Source organism: Schistocerca cancellata, chromosome 8 (assembly GCF_023864275.1).
Source record: "Schistocerca cancellata isolate TAMUIC-IGC-003103 chromosome 8, iqSchCanc2.1, whole genome shotgun sequence".
In the NCBI taxonomy this organism is placed as follows: domain Eukaryota; kingdom Metazoa; phylum Arthropoda; class Insecta; order Orthoptera; family Acrididae; genus Schistocerca; species Schistocerca cancellata.
In genome coordinates this window covers 540,363,514-540,383,392 of record NC_064633.1, presented here as the reverse complement: position 1 = coordinate 540,383,392, position 19,879 = coordinate 540,363,514, and the positions used below count along the sequence as shown (strand labels likewise).

General features: G+C 36.6%; 1 protein-coding gene across 10 annotated transcripts in view; it reads right to left on the bottom strand.

Moving 5' to 3' along the window:
- Positions 1 to 1,147: 1,147 nt before the first annotated feature.
- LOC126094558 (F-box/LRR-repeat protein 7-like) overlaps positions 1,148 to 19,879 on the bottom strand; it is an 87,647-nt gene continuing 68,915 nt past the window's right edge. For 4 of the 10 annotated variants that reach the window (XM_049908999.1, XM_049909001.1, XM_049909002.1 and 1 more), the window contains exons 10-11: positions 9,610 to 9,837; positions 1,149 to 2,297 (exon numbers count right to left, since the gene is read on the bottom strand). In XM_049908999.1, the coding sequence (XP_049764956.1) occupies positions 2,236 to 2,297; positions 9,610 to 9,837 (290 nt within the window). In that variant the 3' untranslated portion in view covers positions 1,149 to 2,235. Of the gene's footprint in view, positions 2,298 to 9,609; positions 9,838 to 19,879 lie in introns of all 10 variants that reach the window. The other 6 variants (XM_049908998.1, XM_049908997.1, XM_049909000.1 and 3 more) reach the window with 5 other exon arrangements.

The following is a 19,879-nucleotide window of genomic DNA, read 5'->3' as shown; positions in this document are numbered from 1 at the left end:
AGTAGGCCAGTTGCTTGCTGCATACACTTACTTATCTGAAAAAATATAAATGGTGCTGTCATTTAAGAAAAGTATACTACAATACACTCAATTACTTTTTAATCAAAAGGTAAATATGAGCAGACACTGCAGGCCACAATGGGTCACATTTACTTATCTAATGAAGCCAAACTTCTATGAAGTGACCGCTTACTGTTAGGTGTAACAGCCACTAAGACAACATGCAACATATACCTTGCTTCATGCCACAAAATTTTAATAACTACTTTGCAATTTACTACACCACATCAAACATGATATTCTCTAAAAACATACAGTGAAATCAACACCACCAACAGGCATTTCACAGAACGCTGCCTTCCTCTTTTTTCCAGTTGAATTCCTAATCTAAAGACGGCACTTTTCACAAGAAAAATTGTTAATATGTGACTGTTATCCAGTATAGAAAGCTACTAATTAGTTAGTACCACAAGAGATTTATCAAGCAAATAAATTTTAACTATACATCCAGCAATAATTCAACCAAGTTGGAAAGTTAAACCAATACTCATGTTACTCATCTACCTCTATCAGTTAAAAGAAACCATTAAAAACACAACTGTTTAATTTCTCATAAAAATAAAAATGTTGTTAGAGTGGTCGCTAGAGGGTCAACCTACATCAACTTACTGACAAAATTATCAATTCTATAAATTTCAGCCTGACTGTATTTTACAGCAAGTTTTATATAACGAATGCAATAAAACTTCTCACTAATTACACAAGTGTCTTCCAAAGATAATGCAGTTTCACAAAACTATGAACATTAATTTCATGAAACTTCCCAAAATGTTATTTCATTACAAAAAAAATTGTGCACTCAATACGGTAAACACACTCGCTAAAAGTAATTATGCATCCTCTGAACCAGGGTGTTTCTTTGTCTGCTAAATGAAAGGCAATAGCCAGAAGAAAGTACATTATGTAGTTACCTCTTAAAAACCACAGGAGGGCCTACAAAACAGAAGGCAAAAGAATAATAAAACACTTAACAGATGAGACTTGGAAACCTGAATTCTATCTGTTAGAGAAGGCAGCTGATAAATCAGGAATAATGACTAGACTGACTACTGAAGCTTCTATTACAATGTTTATTACAAATTTCATTTTCACATTGGATCTTTGACAACTTCATATGTTTTTAAATGTCTTCTGTTAAGTTCTCTCTCTTTTTTCATCTTTCATTGTACCCTGTTATCTCTCAAGCTGGGGCCATGAGAGACTTTCCTGTTACCTTTTCCCCTGTTGCCAGACACTGTACATTGTGTGCCGTCCTGTGGGAGCCAGTTGTTTCTATGTGTAGCTGTATTAGTTCCATTATTGTAACATTTTACTTCTCTTATTTACCAAAATTGTATGTTAAATGATAACACCGCCTATGTTAGAATTGTGAGAAACCTTTCACTCCCTCCAAGTGATAAGACCTATCATTCAGGAATGGACAATTCACTAATTTCATACTGAACAAACTATCAGTTTCTGGACTGGAGTATTTTGAGTTTATAATCATAGATATCATCAACCACATATACAATGCAAATAAGCAAACCGTTGCAGACCCTTCCCTACAAGGGAAAACTCAATGTGTGTACCATGATGAGTGCACATAATTCCACATTCTTCTGATCATCAGGAAAGTTTCATCCTTTATTACTTTGTCGCCACAAAGTGAAAATTTATTTTTCAGTATACTTTCTGCTACACTCATTAGAACAAAATTTTCCTTTCACTGCATACAATATTAAATTTGCTGATTTGACTCCAATGGAGATTACAGGAAGTACATAACACCAATACTTGCTTTGTGACCAGCACATGAATCATGCATTTAAATATTTGAACAGGGAGTATTTTTGAATGGGACCCAATTTTGAACTTTAAAAATGTCAGTGGTTACAAAATATCACTGTAAACTTTGATCTAAATATCTGCACAAAATTTATTTAGTTTCAAAAGAAAGCTACCAAAAACAAAACACAGACCACAACAAAACACTTTCATCAGAATGGAAGATAGTTTTATAACTGCCTTGTCAATTTTCAAATATAAAAATGTGACCATATGAAATACTAAGCAATGGGCAACTGCTGACAACCTCAAAAAAAAATTTTTTTTTTTAATTTACATAATACAACAGAAAACTTTTCTTATCTGAATGGCAAGAAACACCTTTCTAAACACTTTGCCCTCAGTGTTTCAGTATAAATAATGATAGAGAAGAAATGTATCACCAAACAGTTCTGGATATAAATTATTATCTGCAACAAAAAACAGAAAACTCTGTAAGTTACAGGCCTTCAATCATTATAGCACATACAAGGCTACCTTACACATACTGTTGTCCCCACTCTAAAAAAAATTACCACATATCCAAAAAGCTTTAAAAACCCATTAAAGCCAACTTTATTCCATCATACTGCTCCAGAATTTTACCTCTGTATTTCATACTACTTGTCTTCTTATACCACTCGCATTTCAACATATCAGAATGTAATGTGTTACCTGCTAAAAAGATGGACTGATTATGCAGATGTACCGTATTTACTCGAATCTAAGCCACACTTTTTTCCAGTTTTTGTAATCCAAAAAACCGCCTGTGGCTTAGAATCGAGTACAAAGCAAGCGGAAGTTCTGAAAAATGTTGGTGGGTGCCACCACAACTTACTTCTGCCATCAAATATATGTAGCGCTACACAGGCATGCTTCGTAGGCACAATAATAAATCCTGGCACCAAAACCTCTGCGTCAGGAAATTAAAAAAATAAAAAGTGGAAGACTAGCTTTTTTTCCTCCTCCCCAAGTTTCGACCACTGCATTTTCATACGTTATCCAACGAAGTAAATACGAATTCCGTATTGTTCCTCTTCGAATGTAGCAGCATTTCAATGTATTACGAAAATCCGACTGGCAGGACTGTTTGGGATGTTTGTCAATATGGCCAACTCTACGTTCTGAATTTTTTTCCTATCTGTGAGAAGAGATAGTTGCTAATCGGAACTTTTATAAATTGTGAATCACATGCAGTATTATCGTCACCATAAGAATAATACGAATATAAACATTTTGCCATGTATTGTTTCATGTTTGCTGCTATCTCATTTAAATCCTGTCTGCCTAATAAACTACGAAATTAGAGTGAGACAACAGCAAACGCGGAAGAATATACATATCATGTCATGTCATGTCATGTTTATATTCGTATTATTCTTATGCTGAATACTGATACAGTCAGAAATGAAGCACGGCAACTGACTAGATTTTTAAATCTAAGGTGACTAGTTTCTGTGCAGAATGTAATGTACTAAAGAGGCGCCTGCAAAGATTTCCAAACTGAGAAAAATTTTCGCTAAACTCTCGTTCAGAACATCATCTATCATACGCAGTCTTATTTAATTCTTGTTGATCATTACCAAAGAAAGCAGCAGTGTAAGTAACAACAAATAGCAGTTTCTTGCTATTGTTTCGCTAATGAGATGATTCCTCTCTTTTTTTTATTGTAAGCGGCAGTAGCGCGCACAAAATCAAGCCATGCCGCGAGCGGCGACAGGCCATAAACACGCACTATCAGAATGCGACACACAATGCATGACACAGTACAGTAATGCATTTTCAGCTTAGAGCGATGTAAACACCTATAACAAAGAAAACTGCGCTTATCAGATCAAAGAAAAATAAGCAATCAATTCAAACCAGACGAAGCACGTGGAAAAGGAAGGGTACCCGTATAAATACAGACAGAGCACCTGACGCATAGCAATGGCTACCTGGTAATGCTTAACTGCTAAGCTTACGACTCTAACCAAACTGCTGTAGCTGTATCGTCATTCACTCGAACTAAATTGTGTCTCATATTACAATGGACCAACTTTGTTTCGATTTGGAGATGCGGCCTATAACTTTTCTCTCCCCTTGAATTTCGAGTCTCAAATTTCAGGCGTGGCTTAAAATTCAGGAATTTTTTTTTCCTTGATTTCAAGTCTCATTTTTCAGGTGCGGCTTAGATTCGAGTGCGGCTAAGATTCGAGTAAATACGGTAATGTAATATTAAGTTCTACTTAACAGATTGCAGAACACAGGCACAAAAGTGAGCCAAATACTACCCTCAAAAAGCAGACCTATTTCATCTAACAAAAATACCTATATATCCTACCCCTTTCAAGACACTTAATTTTTTTAGTTCTTGAGAAAAGTACTTTTTACTCAAGTCACTAAAGTGGTGGGCAGCTGTAAAGATAGGTGTATTGTGCATTCTGCAAAGAGAGGAAATTGCTCCAATATTCTTCTGTCAATTTAGGCACCGTGAGAGCTGACAGCGTGCTATACACATTGTTCCACAATGAACAGAATTCTTAGAAATGTGAACGCATGCACAGCATCCACAGAGATTTAATATATTTAAAGCATTTATTTTAGAATTAATGGATTTCATTGTGCAACCTGCTACAGCATTATGACATATGTATTTAATTGAATGAAATATTTTTTGAAGGAAACTGCATTATTATGAAACCAAAAATGAATACTTTAGCTATTAATTTTTAATGCAGCTGCAGCGACAGTCATACAAAAGTCATATGCAGCAGTAATTAATTCTTACATACTTCACAGTAAGAAATCCACACCATAGTCTTTGCTGTCCGAGATAGATGTCAGACTTTCAGCAAGATTTATAAAGAAATGTTCCATAATAACATTCCTGCTGATTTCTCTGCGGTTATCTTCACCCTGCAGTTTTCTGCTTGTCTTGTGCGAGCTGCCCATGCAAATGTTAAGGTGCTGCGTATTCCTCATTGTTATTTTCCACAATGTATGTTATTACCTGAGCCCATACCAGCTAGACTGGGTTGTAATGGCAATAGTATGGGGGTAATCTAACAGTGCCATTTCAATGCTGCTCTACAATTTCACATGTCAAACACTGTATGTAGACTTGTTGCACTGACACGAACCAGCAATTCTCCCCTGGTATGCGACTAACTATAAGGTATTGCATTAGATGACAACCATGCAATAGTATCTGCCTTTTGGAATTCGTAGTTGGAGCTTTGTTCACTTTCATGTGTGGATGCATTATCCTCGACAATAACTGAATGCACAGGGATATTTTTCTTTGCACCACCATTTGAAGACACTGTCCAATTCTGAATGGTTTTCTTCAGAGTTCTTAACCTTTGACACCTTAAAAATCAGGGTGAACAAAATCAGTTTCTCATCTGGGTCACTTAATTCTTTTTTGTGGTTGAGTTGTTTGCCTGGTGACAAAGACAGCTGAGTTGCAGGATTGGATAGACATCTTACTTCACTAGATATTCTCTGAATGGTTCTAAAACCAATACCATACACTTCAGCTGTCGGCTGTCACTGGTGCGACATCTTGTGCCAGTGTGGATTCAACAGAAGACTGTCTTAAAGTACTGATACACATGAAACACTGTTCCTCTTCACTTTTTTGTGCAGCACTGAGTGATCGCTTACCACCACTCATAATGAATGCTGTGAGCGCAAAATAATCACTCAGCACATAACATTATGACTGAACAGTAAGTTTTACAAATACAGCATGAACAAAGACAAAAATGTCACTGATGTGCAATTAGATATCACTCATGTGGTACACTTCCGCATGGTTCTGTGCAGCCAACAATGACTGGCCTTCCAGCTGATCTTCACTTTAGCAGCTCTGAAAGCTTGTGTACACCACCTCTATGCCTGTGGCAGCTGCCATCTGCTAAGTAGAATTTCTGCAATCTATAGTTATTTCTTGTTTAATTTGCAGATGATATGTATTACAGTTTCTTAACAGTCAAATATTAAACATTCACCAATACATGAAACTTAAACATGCAAACCATAATACTAAATTTTTCATTACGGCAAAACTAACTCTACAAAACCTACATATATTTAATGGTGGAGCTTGTTATTTTTGTTTTTAAATTGGTTTCCTTTTTCTCTGCTCTCATTCCAAATCAAAACAATAGCATCACACACACTCAATAGGGGTTTGAATCATTACATAATGTAATTTAATGACAAAAAACACACTTTGAACCTAAATCTCTGAACACAACAAAGGTACATTTAAAACAAATTCACCAAAGGATTCAACAACACACTTGAAAATTTTAAGTATTTTAAGAATGACAATGCAATAAAACATGTTTAACAGGACAAAGAAAAGCTTATTTTTATTTACACTAAACAATAAAGGCCAGAACATTCTCACCCAGAAATTATGAGAAGATACTTATCCCAGATACCTACACAATATCTAGCCTGGATGCTCAATCTCTTCATATTCTAACTTTTCAATTACTAAGTATCATCTTCAGATCAACCCTCCTGTAATATGTCTTTACTTTACATGTGAGCACAAGTCTCAACACAATCTCCATGCAACCAAAAATGCCTCTAATTTTATGCTCACACTGTCTACGAGCCGATTTTCCATCTCACTACAGGACTGCAACTTTTGGGAATTATTTACATCACACAAACTTCTCAACACTGACATAACATACATGACCAATACGTGAACTATTGAAAACACTTTACTAATTTCTTAATTCTGTGAAAGGGTTTCAATGCTTCATCATATCCTAACTACCAACTGAATATCAAGGTGCCCAACCAGCAACAATTACTGAATATTAACCTCTACAGAACAAAATAATCCAGTGTACTTATTTACATTAATATAATTTTTATTCAACCTCATTGTGTAGGCATCATCAAAATATTGATCTCTACTTAAAAAAAACCAAGTAGGGGACCTCATAAAGTAACAACTAACATTCAGAAAATGACATAACCAACCATCAGTTTTATTATTAAATTTTTTTAAGGTTACACTGGCAATTTGTCACCTGCAAAACCCACACAGTTGGTAGGACAATTGGAAAAGATGAGAAATTGTGAAAAATTTCAATTTGACAGCTTGCATTTTATTGCAGCCCACAATCAAGTAACAGTATTTTACCTTGCTAATGTTTATTTCTCAGTAGCTGTTCAATACTAACCACTGTATTTGAGATACATTTCACACACACGTACTACGAGTTCCTGGGTTAGAATATTCACACCATGTTTATGGTGGAGCATAACTTATTACCACCAGCCCCACTACTACGAAGCACTCAAACATAGAACCTTCCAGAAAACTCCACAATCTGCAATGAATATGTTATGTTTAATTCATATACGGGAATAAACGTGATTTGTCTCAGGATGAAACGTTTCCTTTTTGATCACTGTAACTGGGAAAGTAAGAGCAGCAGCAGCACACTAATTTTTAGTGCATCAGGTGGAAAAATCAAAATTATTTAATTTCCTCCACTGTCTTGATTTCTAAACAGTCAGAGAAGATAAACCTATGGGCAGATGTTACTTCAGGTGTGCCTAAGTTGAACATCAAGATACCAAATGTGTGTTGTCTCCATGAGTAGAACTCAACTGCCTTTGACACAGGGGGTTTGGGGTAAGTAAATGCACTACAAAAGTCCGAATATATAATAATCAAGTTCAAGAAGAATGTTTACTTATCAAGGACAAACATTGCTTGCAGAAGTCTAAGTGATCATTGTAATTTATATACAGATGAACTGCCACAAGTAATTTTATTTACTATTATTTTTGCTCATCAGACATTGGCATCTTCAGGTATTCAGTGCCCTGTTGGCAACACACAAAGTTTAAAGCTCTTCTAAGCACCACTGTCAACACAACTGCACTAAGCAAAAGTGTACACTAATGTGTTACCATTTGAGTAATAAATATTTAAAGCTGCTAATGTCAGATGAGCAAAACTACTAATAAATCACCGCTGTCATTTTATCTGTGTGTTAAAAAGGTTTACATAACTATAAGCAGGCCTCATGTTGCCTTACAGAACAGATCAGACACACACAAATTAAAAATATGTATATATTACATTTAATGCAGTAGAGAATGTACCAAACCCAGCATTTTCTATCACAAGAAGCCAACACACATACTACTGTTCTCCTGGTTAATGCAGCAGTAAAATTATTGTGCCCTGTCATTTTCTGACTTATGTCATGTACATACAGAATCTGGCCTCCAAATTTCATTTGCCAGTTACCTCTCATATCAATTTTTGTTTTCCTTTTTTGTGCTCCCTTTCTGAAATATCTTCCCTTCCTTTTGTATTTTTTGTACTTCCTTTCATGGGACCAAAAGCAATATTTACTTAGCTGTGGAAGAGCAGGAGTTTGTGAAATCCCAGTTATTGTATTGCAGACATGAACATCTACACAGTGAAAAATTTAATTTGTGCCCAGCTTTTTAAATACAAAAACAGATCTAAATGGCTCCAAGAACTAATGTTCTATAGTCTCTTTCAGCTTCACACATGGCAATTTTCATATTAAATGTTTTTGACATGCAAGACAAAAAATTAAGCAAGAATTGGTAAAAAAAATTGAAATGAATGAAACATTATGTTCACATCTAAAGCTTCAGCATAATAAATCAGTTATCAGAAATAAGGGAAGTTCCATTACAAAACACCCACTATCCGTAAATGGAGAAACAGAACAGAAAGTAGGGCACCACGGGTGCTGCCCCGTACAGATATAACACAGAGGCATGTTTCACGAGTAACAGCCAAAAGAGAAACTTTTTTAAAATTATTTTCACAATCTATGAACTACTTGTCCCCAACAATGATGAGCATGACCAGTAAAGGTTGAATTTTGCATCTGCTGTGTTCTATGAATATAGTTATACAAACCAAGTATGGCTATTCAAGAGCTTTAAAATAAAACATCTAATATGGAACATGTTATGGTACAAAAGATGTCTACATGCTACAGGTGCCCAACGAAAAAAATTATAAAGGCAAGGTAACAAATATTCGTCTTAGAGGAGTAAAATTTAACAAAACAATTTTAACAGATATTTATTCAAAGTTATTACAAGTGGAATAAAAAGTGTCTGAGGCTAGCCCAAACGAGTAAAAACAGACTGTAAAAGTTTTTGGAACAATTAGCTATAGTGTTTACGTATAATAGTCCATTTGTATATTACCAAACAAATATGTATTTTACACATTTCACATTATTCAGTTGTATTTCATATTTACATACAAGCAAAAAGCTTAAATTGTTACAAAAATATGATTATTTTTTCAAAAACTGTTACTATCACAGATAAGCTGTGGGCTCTATCAATCTGTTTGTTCTTTGTAAAATTGTCACTTTAATTTAAAAAAAAAGTATTTCTAACTCCTTGTAGCTTAACAATTCAGCTACAACACAATGTTTCCTCATGCTGAGGAAATGTGTTCTCAAAACGAGAGAGGTAAATGAGAAAGGAGTGATGGAATCAAACTTCTGCGAGATGCCACATAAATAAAAATTAAATATAAGTTACAAACCAAATTCTGCTACGAACTTCACAACAGTCCAGCACACAAAACATTCAGCACTCACAAATAACAGATACCAGTGTCCAAAAAAACAGGCACAATATTAAAACACCTCTTCAGCACAATATTTAACTAGTTCAACATTGATAGCGATTACATCAGGAATTGTGCATATAACATACCTTCAAATGCATCATATGAATCAGACATGTCACTATCATATTCATCAATACCACTACCGAAGTCATACTCGTTGTCAGAGTCGATGAAATCATCATCACTGTAGTCTTCAAACATAGGGAGAAGATAATCGTCTACAAAATCAGGCCTAAGGTGGTCTGTGCAGTTGTTGTGGAAACTCAAGGCCACGGAGCTTGGAGGCTGGAGTGAGCCTTCTGATACAGAAGTTCCTACAAAACAGCAATGAAATACAATTCGATTTCTTAAGTAAGCAACAAAATTAACCTAACTTTCAATAATAATGACAAAACCAGGCTTTGGTACACATATTAAGAGCACATTTAGTATCAAATTTGCAATTCATTTTTCCCCAACAGAAAATCAACACATTTTATTCAACTTTATTACATTTTGAATTATATGTACATATATTATGCAAAGTCTCTCTTTTCACGTAAAAGCTGACAATGTGTGGCGCCTCTGAAGACAGGCAACACTGAAAAATATCTGGTCACATGCCACAATGTGCTGACGACACTCACCAATCAAAGCAATGACCACACACTGAAAACGCCCTCAAAAAATATTATAAAAATTCTACCTGGTCCGAAGAGGTCTGCTAAGGGTATTACACAATAAGTGACAGCATTCAATAGGATTGTTAGTGCAGATATGATTGATTCACTTGTGGAATACACCAATCTGCATATCAGAAACTTAGTATCACAGAACATCTATTCTAGAGGGGGAAACATGAAGGAAACTTCTAGGGAAGAGATACATGCCCTCACTGGAATCCTTATATTGACTGGCTTCAAGGGTGGAAATAAAACAGATGTTTAGGAACTTTGGAGTAAAAATGGTACTGGTATGAAGACCATTACAGCTTGCATGTCATACAGACTGTTCTTATTTCTCCTCAGAAGCGCGAAATTTGACGACAAATTGATGAACACAAAAACACAAGAGAGACAAATTAGCAGCAATCAGGCCATATGTAGATAAATTTGTCACCGACTGTAAAGAAAGCTATAGTTTGGGACAGTTTGTGACCGTAGAATAGATGCTGATACCTTTCAGAGGGAGATGTTTGTTTGTTCAGTACCTACCGAACAAACCAACAAAGTACGCAAGGTGTCAAGTAAACCGTTCCATATTGTGCATCGTCCGGCAGAACCGCTGCTGTGATCAAATCAGGATATTACTTTTGATAATTGGTATACCAGTTATCCACTGGCAGTCTCACTTTTGCACAGAAACTTCACATGCATTGGAACTCTGAAGAAAAATAAAACTGAAATCCCTCCAGAATTCCTGCCTCTGAAATCCAGGAACATTTGGTCTTCACTGTTTGGATACCACGAAGATATCACACTGGTTGTTCTGCTTAGCACCATGCACAGTGAAGGCACAGCTAATGAGAATACCAATAAACCACACATTATCATGGACTACAACATGACAAAAGGAGGGGTTGACACAGTTGACCAAATGTGCAGTAAATATTCTGTTGCACGAGTAACAAGGAGGCGGATGATAGCTTTATTATTCGCTTTACTAAACAACGCTGGTATCAATATCGAAATACTGTTTCACTGCAATGCAGAAAACCCACAAAACCAAGGAGGCTATTTTTGGAACAGTTGTCCCAACAACTTATGAAAGATCATTTAGTTACAAGATCCCACATTTCAATGCTTCCAAATTATCTCAAAATATTTTTGGCACCTTATAAACCGTAAGAACCTCCAAACAAAGAAGAGTCGCTACGTTGTGTGCAGCAGAAAAAACAATGTTGTAGCCAGTGTAAGATGTTTGTACGCAATAAGCATTCCGTGTATGTGTGTGTGTGAAAAGTGTGCATGTAGCACTGTGGATAAGGTAAAGAAACAGGATGAGTAAACACTTTATGTAGAAACAATACAGCCATGTTTAATAAAGAGAGTATAATCCAATAAATGCTGTATGAGTAACATTTGCTGTATAATAAATGCAGGTCAAATGTGATTTAACTTTATCCCATGTGTTAGGAATGTATTGTTAAATGAAAAACTAGGATTCTTTAATTAGATTTTGTAACTGTATCTTTAGAAATAATGAAGGTCAACTATTAAAATTTATATTTCTATTAATTAAAAAACCAATTTTTTTGAGTAGCAAGCATAATATGGTAGAACTTTTCACATCCTGAATGAAAACGATGGCTGGTTGACAGAGTCAACCACGCGACCACTTGTGTTACAAAAATTGATGCAACCACTTGAGGGTTAAGAGCTCTGCCCGTGATGTTGCAATTTTTTGTATCTTTTCATATAGCAATGTAATTTGCGATGCCCAATCTTTTCTGCTCATCTGCTGCTAGTACTATCTGTTCATACCTTCAAGACTAAGGGCATGTCTGTTTCAGAGCACTTAAGTTAATGGATAAGTTTCCTGTACACAAATACAACAAATTGTTTCCAGAAAAACGAAGGCAAAATGATAAGTGCATGACTACTTTATACTGATAAAAATAACTGTCTTGGAAATAGACAATTCACTGTTCAATTCACTCAACATGTGCTGCGTTTTCATTTTCTGATTTACATTCAAAATATATACTTTAGCACATGGTGTAAGTACAAGTGTTGAAGCATTAATTCATTGAGAGAGACGCAGCTCAAAATAAAGTGTACAAATACTGTTTATATGAATAAATGAGACACTGAAAGTAGTAAAGAAGTTTTGCTATTTGGGAAGCAAAATAACTGATGATGGTCGAAGTAGAGAGGATATAAAATGTAGACTGGCAATGGCAAGGAAAGTCTTTCTGAAGAAGAGAAATTTCTTAACATCAAGCATTGATTTAAGTGTCAGGAAGTCATTTCTGAAAGTATTTGTATAGAGTGTAGCCATGTAAGGAAGTGAAACATGGACGATAAATAGTTGGGACAAGAAGAGAATAGCTTTTGAAATGTGGTGGTACAGATAAATGCTGAAGATTACCGTATTTACTCGAATCTAAGACGCACCCGAAAAATGAGACTCGAAATCGAGGAAAAAAATTTTCCCGAATCTAAGCCGCACCTGAAATTTGAGACTCGAAATTCAAGGGGAGAGAAAAGTTTTAGGCCGCACCTCCAAATCAAAACAAAGTTGGTCCATTGTAATACGAGACACAATTTAGGTCGAATGAATGACAATACAGCTACAGGAGTTTGGTTCCAGTCGTAAGCGTAACAGTTAAGTTTTACCAGGTAGCCATTGCTATACGTCAGGCGCTCCGTCCGTATTTATACGGGTACCCTTCCTTTTCACGTGCTTCGTCTGGTTTGAATCGATTGCTTATTTTGCTTTGATCTGATAAGTGCCGTTTTCTTTGTTATAGGTGTTAACGTCACTCTGAGCTGAAAATGCATTACTGTACTGTGTAATGCATTGTTTGTCTCATTCTGATAGTGCGTGTTTACGGCCTGTCGCCGCGCGCGGCATGGCTTGCTTTTCTGCGCGCTACCGCCGCTTACAATTAAAAAAAAAAAAGAAAAGAGAGGAATCGTCTCACTAGCGAAACAATGGCAAGAGACTGCAATTTGTTGTTACTTACACTGCTTTCTTTGATAATGATCAACAAGAACCAAATAATAGACTGCATATGATAGAATATGTTCTGAACGAGAGTTGGGCGAAAATTTTTCTCCGTTTGAAAATCTTTGCGGCCGCTTCTCTAGTACGTCAAATTCTGCACAGGAATTAGTCATCTTAGATTTACAAATCTAATCAGTTGCCGTGCTTAATTTCTGACTGTATCACTATTAGGTATAAGAAAAATACGAATGTAAACATGACACGATACGTATATTCTTCCGCGTTTGCTGTTGTCTCACTCTAGTTTCGTAGTTTATTAGGCAGATAGGATTTAAATGAAATAGCAGCAAACACGAAAGAATACGTGGCATAATGTTTACATTCATATTATTCTTATGGTGAAGAGAATACTGCATGTGATTCACATTTCGTCAGGTTCCTATTAGCAACCACCTCTTCTCACAGGTAGTAAAAAATTCAACACGTAGAGTTGGCCATATTGACAAACATCCCAAACAGTCTGGCCAGTCGGATTTTCGTAGTACATTGAAATTCTGCTACATTCGAAGATGAACAATACGGAATTTGTATTTACTTCGTTGGATAATGTACGAAAATGCAGTGGTCGAAACTTGGGGCGGAGAAAAAAGCTCGTCTTCCACCTTTTTTTTTTTAATTTATTTACTGACGCAGAGATTTTGGCGCCAGTATTTATCTCTGTGCCTACAAAGCATCCCCTTGTAGCGCTACATATATTCGACGGCAGAAGTTAGTTGTGGCGGCACCTACCAACATTTTTCAGAACTCCGCTTGCTTTGCACTCTATTCTAAGCCGCAGGCGGTTTTTTGGATTACAAAAACCGGAAAAAAAGTGCGGCTTAGATTCGAGTAAATACGGTAGATGGGTAGATCACATAACTAATGAGGAGGTATTGAATAGAATTGGGGAGAAGAGGAGTTTGTGGCACAACTTGATTAGAAGAATGTATCTGTTGGTAGGACATGTTCTGAGGCATCAAGGGATCACCAATTTAGTATTGGAGGGCAGTGTGGAGGGTAAAAATTGTAGAGGGAGGCAGATGAATACACTAAGCTGATTCAGAAGGATGTTGTTTGCAGTAGGTACTGGGAGATTAAGAGGCTTGCACAGGATAGAGAAGCATGGAGAGTTGCATCAAACCAGTCTCAGGACTGAAGACCACAACAACAACAACAACAGCAACAACAACATAATAAATGTCTCTCTCTCTCTCTCTCTCTCTCTCTCTCTCTCTCTCTCTCTCTGTGTGTGTGAAGGGTTTCAAACTGGCAAAGGTGAAGTCAGAAGCTTAGTTGGGTTTTGTTTCATATATTTTCCTTTACAATTTTCTAATATTGCTTATGCTGTGCATTTGGCGTTAGTAGGCAAATTTCTTTCATGTTTTAAGTCATGAATCAGGGTACAAAAGATAATGGAAGGCTGTGTATTTCATCATCCTATTTAAAAGCTTATCAAAGGCTATCTTAAATTTTTAATATTTCCTGATGTACCAAAATTACAGAACTGGCTGTAACAGTTACTACATAGTATCTGGTTTCTTAGAGACAGGTTTCAAGCAAACAGTTCGGTAGGAGGCGAGGTACTGGTAGAAGTAAAGCTGTGAGAACAGGGCACGAGTCGTGATAGGGTCGCTGAGATGGTAGAGCAATTGCCTGAGAAAGGCAAAAGTCCCGAGTTAGAGACTCAGTCCGGCACACAGTTTTAATCTGCCATGAAGTTTCAGTTCACCTATGCATTAAGCTTTCAAGTGCCTCCTTCCTGTAACGTGTGAAAAGATGTATTACAGTAAGTCAAAATTAGAGTCTGCTTTTGACAACTTTTCCCCATATGTTGAATATGTATCTACAAGTGCTTTGAGCACAAAACTTGACAGCCCTCAAGCTCAGCCTTATCTTGGGCTCAACTCTACCATGATCTAGATTTGTTCAACAAATTGCATTTCTTGCCTCACAATACCAATGAAGTATTTTTCTGCACAATAAGCAATGTGTCTACAACATTTGTTGTGTCTAAAACATTTGTTATGACACTATGATCAATGCTATCATGCAAAGGTGAGCAAACATACGTCATGAGGACTACTAATAATGTCGTCAGCAAACATAATTTCAATGATTACATCAGACTCTTGAGCACAATTTATCATTTTTGCTTTCAACAACTTTCACTTTTAAAGTTCTACAATCTCAACAGTAGTAAGAATGTTGGCCACGGTGAAATATATGGCAATCAAAGCTTAAATAAGATTACATCTGGAAGATGTAATAGCCATCTCACATGGGGACCACAAGATAACCTGGTTTTTGTAATTTTTTATATTTATTGTACATTAAGTTCAGAACTCTTACACCTCTCTCTAAGCAGTTTGATCCAACACACACACACACACACACACACACACACACACACACACACACATTCAAGAAAATCTACTTTTAAGTTTTCCAACCATGTTTAATATGTTAAAATGAGGTTCATGCTTTCAATGAGTACCGTATTTACTCGAATCTAAGCCGCACTTTTTTTCCGGTTTTTGTAATCCAAAAAGCCGCCTGCGGCTTAGAATCGAGTGCAAAGCAAGTGGAAGTTCTGAAAAATGTTGGTAGCTGCCGCCACAACAAACTTCTGCCGTCGAATATATGTAGCGCTACACAGGCATGGCGCCAAAACCTCCGCGTCATAAAAAAAAAGAAGAAGAAGCTTTTTTTCTCCGCCCCAAGTTTCAACCACTGCACTTTCATACATCATCCAACAAAGTAAATACAAATTCCGTATTGTTCATCTTCGAATGTAGCAGAATTTCGATGTTCTACGAAAATCCGACATGCAAGACTGTTTGGGATGTTTGTCAATATGGCCAACTCTACTTTCTGAATTTTTTCCTACCTGTGAGAAGAGAATAGGAACCTGATGAAATGTGAATCACATGCAGTATTCTCTTCACCATAAGAATAATACAAATATCAACATTTTGTCATGTATTCTTTCGTGTTTGCTGCTATCTCATTTAAATCCTGCCTGCCTAATAAACTACGAAACTAGAGTGAGACAACAGCAAACGCGGAAGAATATGCGTATCGCGTCATGTTTATATTCGTATTATTCTTATGCCTAATAGTGATACTGTCAGAAATGAAGCATGGCAACTGACTAGATTTTTAATTCCAAGATGACTAATTTCTGTGCAGAATTTGATGCACTAAAGAAGCGGCCACAAAGATTTTCAAACGGAGAAACATTTTCGCCTAACTCTCGTTCAGAACATGTTCTATCATACGCAGTCTATTATTTGGTTCTTGTTGATCATTATCAAAGAAAGCAACAGTGTAAGTAACAACAAATAGCAGTCTCTTGCCATTGTTTCACTAATGAGACGATTACTCTCTCTTTTTTTTTTAATTGTAAGCGGCGGTAGCGCGTACAAAAGCAAGCCATGCCGCGAGCGGCGACAGGCCGTAAACACGCACTATCAGAATGCGAAAAACAATGCGTGACACAGTACAGTAATGCATTTTCAGCTTAGAGTGACGCAAACACCTATAACAAAGAAAACAGCTCTTACCAGATCAAAGCAAAATAAGCAATCGATTCAAACCAGGCGAAGCATGTGAAAAAGTGAAAAAGGAAGGGTACCCGTATAAATACGGACGGAGCGCCTGACGCGTAGCAATGGCTACCTGGTAAAGCTTAACTGCTAAGCTTACGACTCGAACCAAACTAATGTAGCTGTATCGTCATTCATTCGACCTAAATTGTGTCTCATATTACAATGGACCAACTTTGTTTCAATTTGGAGGTGCGGCCTAAAACTTTACTCTCCCCTTGAATTTCGAGTCTCAAATTTCCGGTGCGGCTTAGATTCGGGAATTTTTTTTTTCCGTTATTTCAAGTCTCATTTTTCAGGTGCGGCTTAGATTCGAGTAAATACGGTAGTGTGGCTTTGTGGTGGAGTGCTCGCTTGCTTCCTGACTCACTGTGTGTGGAGCATGGGTTTGATTCCAAGTGGAATCAAATTTTTAAACAAATGTGCATGTTCTACGAGCATTTTCACAAAGACCAGAATACATAAAGCGGATGAGACTGGTCATTACTAGATTAGTCTCATTTTGATCATTTTACTTTTTTCCAGTTGTTACAACATTTAAACATAAAATTAATCTTTTATATGCTAATTAGCACATCTAATTGTCTTTTTTATGAAAAATTGACACATTATAACTTAAAAGTCAATTTTCTCAAGTATTTTTTTGGAGTTGCATCAAACTGCTTTGGGAGAAGTGTATTTGAGTTGTGAACTTCATATATTTAAAAATTCCATATGGTCCCATTGTCAGTTCCATGTCAGCTGATCATTTTGTTTACTACAGATATATCAAGTGATAATCCTGAAACAATCCATACGATTATGCTGCACCAAAAGACTACTCAAGCATAACTAGTTGTCTCTCTCTTCTGTCATTTCAAAATTGAGTTCATAAATATTACATTGTGAGCAGTGGTGAATATGTAGCAGTGCTCACTGACAACCAAAGATTTGATTTGGCAGGACTTCACACTGAATCTACATATCAAGAAATTCTGCCCAGCATAAGTAATGACGGGTTTACACCACAAGAACACAGTGTCATGACGATAGAAACCATCGAATATGGTGTACAATAGCAATCTATAATTCAGCTAACAAGTGGAAGGTCCCACACAGCCAATCAATTTTGCTCATATGGCAGAACACTTTTATACAACCTAAAATAAAAGACTGGGCATTTTCATCATCATATATGGGGTCTGGCAATGCATGTTATCCTAGAAATCTAGGATCCTTCTTACCTTTCTATTCCTTCCAACCTTGGTATAGAGAAAATGTATATGAAAGACTTAGAATACATTTTGAAACTAAGAAAAGGTTCTCTGCTGCCCAGCCATAAGCCTTCATCGCTACACCAGTGGCACTTTTGTTGAACACAGTTTACCTTATGGGTACACAAGTGGCCGTCTTTACAGTTTCCTTCCTAGATTTCTAGGAAAATATTCATTTGTGGACCCTATACGTATGATGATCCCCTCCATGTTGAGTCTACTGCATGTTATTTTCAAGAAGGTTAGGGGTAGATTTCTCAAAGACCAGAAGAGGGTGTTTGAGCCAAGATATCTTAATCTTTCATTCAATGTTGTACACAACGAACTTGCCAAATATGAAGTGAATCTGTTGACTATCTGCGGCCTTCTCTTGTAAAAATGCACAGGAAGTAACACTGGAATGTCTTTCTATTGCCTCTCTGGAGATCAGACAAAATACGCCACACTGACCATCTACTATGTGATAGCTGTAACATTGAGATTGGCAGGTCAGTGCTTTGAAGCAGCAGTTATCAGCATTAATTTAAAATCTTTGTTAACATGACTCCAAAAATGCCATAAAAACATTGCTATCCCTGAGAATTTATCATCCTAGTTTTATTAAAAGGAAATTTCACTGAAGGAAACTAAGAACTATGGTATAAAGGCTAGCCGTTACTTGTTCTCACAAGACTAAATTTTAGTACTGCAAATAGACAATTAGAAAAAATAAACTATCCAGGCTATGTGAACTGTGTGTTTCATCTTTGGGGAGGAGCGTTGAATAGACAGGAGAATGTTACAAAGGAAGGGAATGTCACACTGTAGCATAAGTCAAGGAGAACTAATGACTCATCATGTGTCTCACAAAATTTATTAAATCAAGAACAACAGTTACTGTGGGCCATAATCTAAGGAAACATAATAATTAATAAAATTCTGCTATTTTTCTGTGAATAAAGATGCAATCATTTTCAATTATACACAATTTAAAATAAGACTGATGGGCCTTGCATTTATGATTACTGTGACAAAATGCATGAATGGTCGTCATCAAGCAGCTCTTTTTTTTATAAAAAGTGGCATAACTGTATGGACTTTTAGGCTGTAAGTAAATGCCCATTCAGGATGCGATTATCCATTGAAATAATTCGTTCAGTTGATTTCTAGGCTACAATAATCATGACAGCTAACAAGGCATCAAACTGCTTTCATATACAGGGTGAGCACAAAGTCTTACCCTAATTATAACAATTTATTATAGAATAACCATTTGACATAATAATTTAAATTTGATGCTGTTACACAGGTTAGTGTTACTAGGTTTTTAAGACCTCTTACGTTAGTAAACCTCAAAGTGTCCTCCCTTGGTAGCTCTGAGAATGTCGAGGCGGTATTCCAGTTCCACCAGGATATTCGTAACGTGTTCTGCCACAGTAGCTTGTATTGATGCCACTTCCCTATACACAAATATCCCGCACGTCCAGGGCCTCGCTGCAATGGAGCACTTCCTTTCACGCCAATCACTTGCCACCCTACCTAAAACCTCTTCCCTCATTACCTTAGCCAGCTTCATCCTAACTCAACTTCTTCACTTTTGAATACCAGACATACCAACAATTAAAGGGAACAGCCAACCTATTTATGGGTCACTTAGTGGAAGCCTTCTTGGTCACCGAAGCCTGCCAACCCAAAGTTTGGTACAGATTTACTGATGACATCTTCATCACCTGGACTCACAATGAAGAACAACTCCAGAATTTCCTCTCCAACCTCAACTCCTTTGGTTTCATCAGATTCACCTGGTCCTACTCCAAATCCCACGCCACTTT